This window comes from Propithecus coquereli, unplaced genomic scaffold (assembly GCF_000956105.1).
Source record: "Propithecus coquereli isolate 6110/MARCELLA unplaced genomic scaffold, Pcoq_1.0 Scaffold29, whole genome shotgun sequence".
NCBI lineage: Eukaryota > Metazoa > Chordata > Mammalia > Primates > Indriidae > Propithecus > Propithecus coquereli.
In genome coordinates, this window is record NW_012148507.1 from 2,488,389 (window position 1) to 2,497,486 (window position 9,098).

General features: G+C 39.7%; 1 protein-coding gene across 1 annotated transcript in view; it reads left to right on the forward strand.

Annotated features, from left to right (window-relative positions):
- Nucleotides 1–9,098, forward strand: part of PKHD1 (polycystic kidney and hepatic disease 1 (autosomal recessive)) — a 535,504-nt gene that overhangs the window by 142,912 nt on the left and 383,494 nt on the right. The window contains 1 exon segment of the mRNA XM_012648551.1: nucleotides 5,185–5,341. Coding sequence (XP_012504005.1) covers nucleotides 5,185–5,341 — 157 coding nt within the window.

A 9,098-nucleotide genomic window follows, 5' to 3' on the forward strand; every position in this document is an offset into this window, starting at 1 on the left:
CCAACATTTATTTGTATTTTTTAAAACGATAATATAACTACCTTAAGAGCAAGGATGAAGTCACATTTACTTGGGAGAGATGCCTTTACATTAGCTCATACACAAAAGTTTTGAGATTATAAATGGCCAACAGATTTACTATCACCCAGCATTATAATCCAATTATTAAAATAGCCAAGTCTATTAGTTGGGAGAGAAAATATTATTTAATAAATGGCATGAAGACATTAGCTATTTAGGGGAGAAAAAGTAAGAACACAAACAAAGAAAAACGGAAAACTTTCCACCAACATAAATTGTAAGTTATTAATAGTTAAAGAGTAACATGCAAATATAAAACCTGCCAATCGAGAAGAATATGTTATATTTATGTCGGAATGAAAGAAGAATGTTCTATCCATAAAGGAAAGAAATGTCACAAAGCAAAGGTAAATAAAGTTGGTTTTATAAAAATTAAAAACATTTCCATGTAAATAAGCACTGAATAAAAGTAAACTATAGCTTCATATTGAATTACTTTAGTTATTAAAATATTTTTAATTATAGCATAGTGATTATAAGTCCAACTAAGTGTTGACCATTCATTCCAACATATTTTGGGGGCACCTCCTATGTGGCAGGCATCACTGTAGGTACTAGGGATATAGCAGAAAACCAGGAAGCTCTTGTGAAGCTTACATTCTATCAGGGGTTGACTGACTGTGAACCAGTATCAGTGTATTAGGTGGTAAGTGCTTTGGAGAAAATAAAAGAGGGTAAGGCATGGAGAAAATGTTGGTTACAGGGACTTGTCTCTTCCTATTTCTAGGATTTGCACGTTGAGGAAGAAGGCATTCTGGTGAGGTGTCAGAACAGTTCTTCCATGTCTTTGTCAGCCAGGAGACACTGTGATTAGAGATTCCCATATACCACCTCCTCTGCCACTCCAGCTCAATGCCTATGCTCACAAATAGGTCTTTGCTTTGCTTGGTGTTCCAACTTGCTGATCAATGACTTCTTTCAAGATAACTCTGGTGGTGTTGCAAGTACATTTAAGGTGACATGCAAGATTTGCAGACACTGCACATTCCCTGAAGTTCAGAGAAGTGCTGACATGCTCTAAGAAGAAAACAAATTGCATAAGCTTCCTAGCTGAGGCAGGAAAGTTTTTTGCTTTTTTTTGTTGTTGTTGTTTATTTGGGGCTGCATGTGAAGATGAGGGCATGTTCTGGACAGTTTTTATATCTCTATTCCCACATCTGCCCCCATACACCTGTTAAGAAATGATTTTCTTCATTTCCAGAATGGGAATGAGTGATGCGTTTATCTCAAAGAAGAAAGCTAAAGCTAAAGGCCGAGCCCCTTAGTAACTGTGGGGGAAAGAACTTATATTAGGTGGAAGTGAAACCTGCAATGGCCTGTGAGCTGGGTTGGTGATGCAGAGCAGGGCCTTCACCAAAAATGTCACGTTGGTATCAACAGAGAGGTTCTCAAATATATAGACAAAAAATTCTTTTATCTGTGCTGCCAGCATTCTTTATGCTTGATTGGATCAAAGTGACAATGCTTGGAGGATAGGATATTGGAAGGTGAGCCATCCCCTGCTTCATGGAGCATCGCCCTGGGAGTGCTGTGTAGGACATGATGCCACCAGGCCTGTCATCTGTGAAAGTGTAGGAAAGCTAACATTCTTATGGCAACCTACATGTAATCATGGATTATGCTGACAACTTGCAATCTTATAAATAAATTGCTTTCCTACTTCCCCAGGTAGCTGTTAAATAGTTGAGGCTGCATTAATTTTTAGAACTTCTAGTATTTAGCCATTGTTTTGTATAAAAAACCATGAATCATCAATAAACATTTATACATCTCAAGATATCTTTATTCTATTGAGGAGAAATCAGGACCCAAAGGAGCTTATGTCTCTTGAAACTGAATGCTTAACATTTCTACTCATTTGAAATCTGCCACGTTGAATGGAAAAAGCTAAGGTGAAAGAAAAAAATCGGTGAAGATTTCATAGAGAGACTGGATCTGAGTCTCAGGTTCCAATTGAGAAGCGCTCTCCAACAATAGAACTTGAAAACATGAAAAGAGTGCGAAAGTTGATGGGTCAAACCCAATGGATCAGGAGACCTAGGGGATATGTAGCATTTTAAGTAGTTTAGGTCTTAGCATTTATATGTTAACCTATTGTATCAGTGTGTGTGTGTGTGATACTTATAAAAGCATTTATGGGATTAGCAGGTAGAAGAAAACAATTTCAATAATTTTTATTAAACACGTACTGTGTGCCAGACACTTTTTAGGGGTATGGGGATAGAGCAATGACCAAAAAAAAAAAAAAAAAAAAAAATCCCTGCTTCATCTGAATAAGCTCAATAAATGATAACCAAATAATATGCAGTAAGTTACATGATCTAATACCAGAATGAAGCAGTATTAGGGGAGAGAGTGTGATTGGAGGTGCTTTGTAAAATAATGATTCAAGGAAGGAGGTGGTATTTGAGCAGAGACATGAATGAAGTAAGACAGTAAGTCATGCAGATGTTTTGGGAAGTGTCCCAGGAGAGGCACAGTGAGTGAAAAACTTCAGGTGAGAGCTTGCTTTGCATGATGCCAGCCTGTCTCCATCATTATGGCCTTTGACACATCATTTAAAGACTATAAAGTGGAGATAACAATATTTGACCTTCCCACCTACTGGGTTGGGGCTGAGTCTAGCAATTTTTGAAGGCTAGACTCCTTCAAAAATTTGCCCAGGCCAAAATGGTATAAAACATGGAAGATACTAGAGGTACACACAGGTGCTTAAGAGCAAGAGAGAAGGTCTTTAAAGTTCCTTCAGAGCTAGATTACAGATATTAGTGTTAATCATAAAAATTTTAAAATGTTCTCAAATTAATTAATGGATAACACCATAGAATGATCTTCCTTTAGCTGTCTTAAGTATTAATACCTAAATAATATCTAGTTGTTCCAGATCTTTTTACTCTGAGCATCATGAGCCCTGGTTGTCTTTGTAGTTCTGAGGCTGGTTCTACCACCAGGTTAATGTCTCAGAAAGAGTTCTGCTGCCGAATTCTTCATCTTTCTTACAGTTCATCCATGCAGCACCCTGCCCAGCCAGCTAGTCTTTGAGTGACTCTGACCAAAGACTCTAAGCTTTGAGTGTTGGTTTGGAGAAAACTTCTTGGTTCCTTTTTAGGAAATATTTTCTCCCCTTCCTTCTAGCCATTTCCTTGAATTGATCTCAAACTTTGATGCAGAAGTGTCGTCTGAGGAGATCATTAAAATTACAATCCCTGGGTCCCACCTCCCGAGCTTTTGATTTCATAGGCTTAGAATGGCACTGAGGCAATCTGCATTTTATTAGGCTCTAAGAAACAATTTCTGAAACATCATCTTCAAAATGAAGGGATAGGATCTTGCTAGAGTCCTCCCATCTCTGACCTTTTGGAAATTCAAGCTTTTTCAAATGTCCTTTTCTCATGGACTCTGAGGTGACGACACAGATAACCCGTTCACCCTGTTCTGCAGTTGACTTCGTCGTCTCAGTTTTTTCCACCTTCTCTCACCATTTTATTCCATTCCATTTTCCTTCTGTTTGCCTCCCTTTCCTCTTTCTATATTCTGTGGGAGTGAATTAAAAGATTATAAGAATGCATAATGTATATAGCCTTATAAGAAGCACTTTTTGTTATGTTACCAACCTATACTCGTCCTATAGGGGCATCAGCTGGACAGTTAAAATTCTCTCCTGCTTTTCTAGCCCACCGTAGTCATTGTGGGGACAAGGTTTGTACAGCTCACAGTGACGCCCGTGTGCAACTTATTCTTTTTCTGTGGTGCTGGGGCTGATTATTACTATGACTTTCCATCTCGTAGATTGGGATGAGTCATAGGCTTTTATTTCTCCTTGGTAGATGTAGAATATGAAAAGAGCATGTTTTCCTTGTCCCAAAGCCTGCTTGGTGATTGGTTTGGATCTGCAACTCAGAACTATTGACCTAGGGATCACGGACCTCTTCTGGAAAGTATACTGGCTCTTTAGGCCACACAGTTTTCCATTTTCTCTTTCAAGAGCATCTCTCTCCAGAGCATTATTCTCCATGTAGGTGTAGTTGTCGATATTACAAACAAGCCTTTCTTTCTAACAATCTTCTCCCATCTGCCTCTGACATGTTATGAGAGGACCTTCTAGGAGGTTTGTTCCTAGAAGAACTAGGGCTTCACATTTGGTTAGAGTCTGAGTGGAAAAAGACTGTGGAGAGAGACACACACATGTTGCAGGTATTACCTAGAGGGAATCACCTTCTCTATTCTGATTTTCTTATATTTATCATAATTATAGTTCCACAACCTCACAAGACATTTAGACGTGTTCTCAGACTCTTGTGTGAACTGAATACCATTCTGTGATTTTTACATCCTTGTTTTGAAAAACACATGACACCAGTGTGACCATAAATTAACAAGTAAGCTAGAAGTTCTGAGAAGGGACTGAAGGCTGGAGAGGAGGGGGTGCTTCCGTCTCTGGGCTCCTTCCCTCAGCCCTGCTCCCTGCCCTTCCTGCGGTGGTTCCGGGCTATTTGCTCGTCATCTGAAGTGGGTCAGCATTCCGCCTGTGCCTGCATGAGCTTTGTTCAGCACCGATGCACCGGGCACAGAGGGAAAGGCAACAATACCATCAAAAAAGCCGGAGTGGGAGGATGGATCTGAGCAGTTGGGAAGAGGAATGTTCCTATAAAACAGGGACTCTTGGCAGTAGAGCCAGTGAAAAATGATACCAATTACATAAAGCAAAATGCCACCCATCAAGCAGAACATTTTAATTCTCCCTATTCCAGGCTATTTATGACTTTTTGTCCAAGACTCAATACATGTCTGTAAAAATAAAAAATGGAATCAACCCCATCTGTTAGGTAGAAGGAGGCTTGTGCTGGGGGAAGAAAAGGTAAGAAAACATTATCCGCATGTTGTTGAGAATTCTGGGGGCTGAGCACAGAGGCACTGGAAGTATAATTTTGCCTCTTCCATATGTTTTCCTGTTTGGGTTAGTTGTGCAGGAGAGAGAAGGATAACTCATTTTATGGAAATACTTAAAATCTTTAAATTAATTTTACTTTCTTTGAAAGGATTCTATTTTGATGGGTCACCTGTACCACCCTGCTTAAAAAGAACCACTTCTCTGTTTTCCAGGGCAACTTTTCCTTTCAATTTTGCCGGAGATGGTCTAGGGTGCACAGCTGGTTTCCTGAAAGAGTGCCACAAGATGGCGACAATGTCACAGTGCAGAGTGGCCAACTGCTCCTGCTTGACACCAATACAAGCATCCTCAACTTCCTGCACGTTAAAGGTCTGTGGAGTTTGAAGATCAGTGGCATTACTCTGCGTAATTCTAACACTCGCAGGGGCAGGAGGGAGGGTAACTTTATGGATAAGTTCTAAAACTTAGTTGACAATTTATTCTCAGACCAAATTGAGATTTTACTATGAAAAGGAAGAAGTGGTCAGAGGGTTCAAAGAGAAAGGCCTTTCTTTGGACTCCTAAGCACAGAGCTTGATTATTTTAATTTTTCGAAAACAAGAAGGTTAACAGTGCTCTCAAAGAATATGCTTCTTTATTCAAGCACTTTTTAGTCATGCTTATTCAGGGGAGCCCCCACAATATAGCAAAATGCCCTGAAATCGGTTAATGCTGCTGCCTTTGAAATTCCTTGTCAAGAAAGCAATGTCTTCCTGCTTTTACCCTGTTGTGGTTTTGACTTCTGGGTCCCATGGAAAGTCATATAAATAGGCTTTCTTACTGCAAAACTGGTCACATAGCTCTAGGGTCTAGGAAGTTGGAAGGGACTGAGTATTCAAATTTCAACTCTTCTACTGCATTGTCAAATGGCTAAGTCGGTTATTTCACCTCTTCGTGCATTTGTTTCCTTATCTGTTAAATGAGAATAAAAATCATTGCCTACTTCCATGGCTGATAACAAGGAATGGTTATCAAAGTGCCTCTGTTCATTGGCAAATGGAAATTACTTGGGAGATGTGATTAGTTATGGATATCTGTAAAACTCTTCCCTAAAACACGATTCTTTACTATAAATGTATTTAACACTTATGCAAACATTTGTTCTGGTTAAAGTAAGAGCTACAACAAGGGGAAAATGAAATATTTTGAAGGGGATAAACTAATGTCATTTTAATCCTTGTCTCTTATAGACTAAATCAGGCTTTTCTGATTAGGCGTTTTGTCATTCTGTATCCTAGAAGCTGTTTTTCTTTCTCTAGTAGCAAGAAGTTTTCAGTTGAATCAGTTAATTAGTGCCCACTGGGGGAAAAATGGCCTGTCAGCTTGGGCTCTTGCCCTGTCTTTGTGTGTGTGTGTGTAGCTAGTGGCTATGGGGAATGCCAATCTATTGACAGCCAATCAACTACCTAAGGACTAGCAATGACAAGGGAAAATTACAAACCTAAAGCTTCATCTCAGAGAAAAGATGCTCTGGGCAAGCCTTTAACTAGGGCTATCCCCATTGGAATCAAATGCTGCTGGAGGTGGGGTGCCCTGCAGGCACTCAAGGGTCTTGGCCTTATATTGCTACAACCATTTGGGGGAAGTTTCCCAGCTAAAAGTGGTGGATTACTGAGGCTCTGGATGTGTTATTACTTCCAGGTCAAGGTTCAATCAAAGAATGACATTGATAGGACCAGACCTAAGATGGAGAAGAGGCATTGGAGGGAGAGCAAAGAGTAGCGGAAGGGCAGGGATAAGTGTAGCACACACTTGGCTTCTCACCCTTGTAGATTTCTACATGAGAACAACCCAAATACTGTTACCTTCCAATAGTGGTTTTCCTTAATATTCCTGGTTTAGACAATATTTTCCTCTCATATTACGTAGAATAAGTGAGCTAGGTTTGGAAAGACAAACCTTCATCTTGTGGAGAGGGAGAGTTAGTTATTGGAAGAATCCCTTATTTCTCTTGGGAAGAAGGACAGTTGGTAGGAGTGAGAGCATAAGTAGTGGATAACAATTACTATACAAATAGGATACAGGAGTGGTTGGCAGGGAACAGGGTTATCTAGAGTGAAACTCTCAGATTTTTATCCTAGAGCTATGGATCGTAGCTTTTAGAAAGAACGGAAACAAGGAAAGTGCACAGCTCAAATTTTGTTCAGTTGATAATTTGTGAATTCTTCTTAAGTGGCCTAGGAACTCTGTGTGAGGTACATGAAAAAATGAAAAATAATACTTAATGTCGGTAATGTATAATATTATTAAAGAAAAAATAATTAGAAAGTAAATGTAAAAGAGTGGGAGCTAAGCAATGGGCACACATGGGCACAAAGATACGTAAAGGACATTGGAAACCAAGAAGGGAGGAGGGCAGGGGTGTGTGGGGGATAAAACTTGCCTGTTGGCTACAGTGAACACTATTCTGGTGACAGGCATGCTAAAAACCCTGATTTAAGCATTATACAATGTTTCCATGTAAGAAAAACATTTGTACCCCTTAGAATTTTGAAATTACAAAAACAGTAAAATTTCTAGTTTTAAAATAGGTGATGCAGGCAGTGAGGCAAAATGCAGACTGGAGTAATCAGGGTATTGAGAACGTGAAATAAGAGCGAGGAAGCGGAGAGGAGGTGACAAGCCTGTCATTTGTGTCTGAGACATATTCTGATCACATAGATATTAATATACACACAAACATTAAAGTTTGAGGAACTTCCCCTTCTCACTTGTTGGAATTGTGTGTGTCCAGTGGCTCAGGCCATAAAACTTAGAGGCATCCTAGACTCTTTTTTTCTCACATCCTGTGACCAATTCATCAGTGAATCCTGTTGGCTGGATCTTCAACATGTGTCCCATATATCAGCGTCTCCATTGGCACCAACCTAGTCTGAACCACCATAATTTTTGGCCAGGACCATTTTAAGTTGCTTTTTAATTAGTTCCTATGTTTTCAACTCTTTGTCTTCCTTAATAGCAGAACTTCAGTTTCATTTGTGGCAACAATGTACCCAGGTAAAATGTTGTGTTTCCTGACCTCTTTTTATACACAGCCTTGTGCCTAGGAGCTTGCCAATGAGATGTGAGGGGAAGTATCATGTAAGACATTGGCAAGTTTCCCAAAGCAGACCTGACCCAGGAGGGGGCACACCCTGTTTGCCTTCCTTCCTTCTCTTCCTACTTGCTGGTGTGTAAATGTGATAGCTACATCGTCAGCCACCATTTTGGATCATGACGTGACTTGTTAAGAATGGGAAAATGGAAGAATAAGAGAAACCCAGAACCTTGATGACTTTGGAGTTGCCATGCTACCATTGAGCTCCTCACCTCTGAAATTACTTTTTGTGATAGAAAAACAAGTCTTCATGTGTTTAAGTCAGTAGTATTTGGCTTTTATGCTACCTTCTCAAGTAAACTCCTAATAGTTTATAGTCCATTTCCTTTAAAAATACATCACATCTTGTCACTTCTCCCCTGAAAACCCTCCAATGGCTTCTCATCTCACTAGGAATAAAATCCAAAGTCCTTACCATTATTTAACCTCTGAGCCGTTCGTTGGCCTTACCGTCTTCTTTCATTCTGCTCCAGCTCTTCTGTGAATATACCTGTCTCAGGATCCTTGCCCGTGATGCCGTTGCCTGGAATAGTCTTCCTCCACATTCACGTGGCTAGTCACTTATTTCATTTGCTCTTAGAGAAAAAGTCAACTTATTAGAGAGGCGTTGCTGGCCATCTCTCTAGAATTAAAACTGCTCCCCATTACTCTCTATCTTTTGGTTTTGCTTTGCTTTTCTTCCTAGTACTTATTGTCATGAGGTATTATAAATTTACTTGTTTGTTTACAGTCTGTCTCCTCTACTAGAATAAACTCAAAAAGGCAAAGGACTTCACCAATTTATTCACAGTTGTCTCTTCAGGGTCTAGCATAGGACCTGACACATGATGAGGGCTCACAATTGGGTGTTGATTATTGAATGAATGGACAAGTAAATGGTGCAGAGCTCAGGTCTTGGGTGAAATTTAAGAAGTGTATTTTTTAAACCCTTGCTCTCTTGAATATCACTTTTCCCATGTAATTTATTTTCACTGTCCTTAGTTGTTCTCA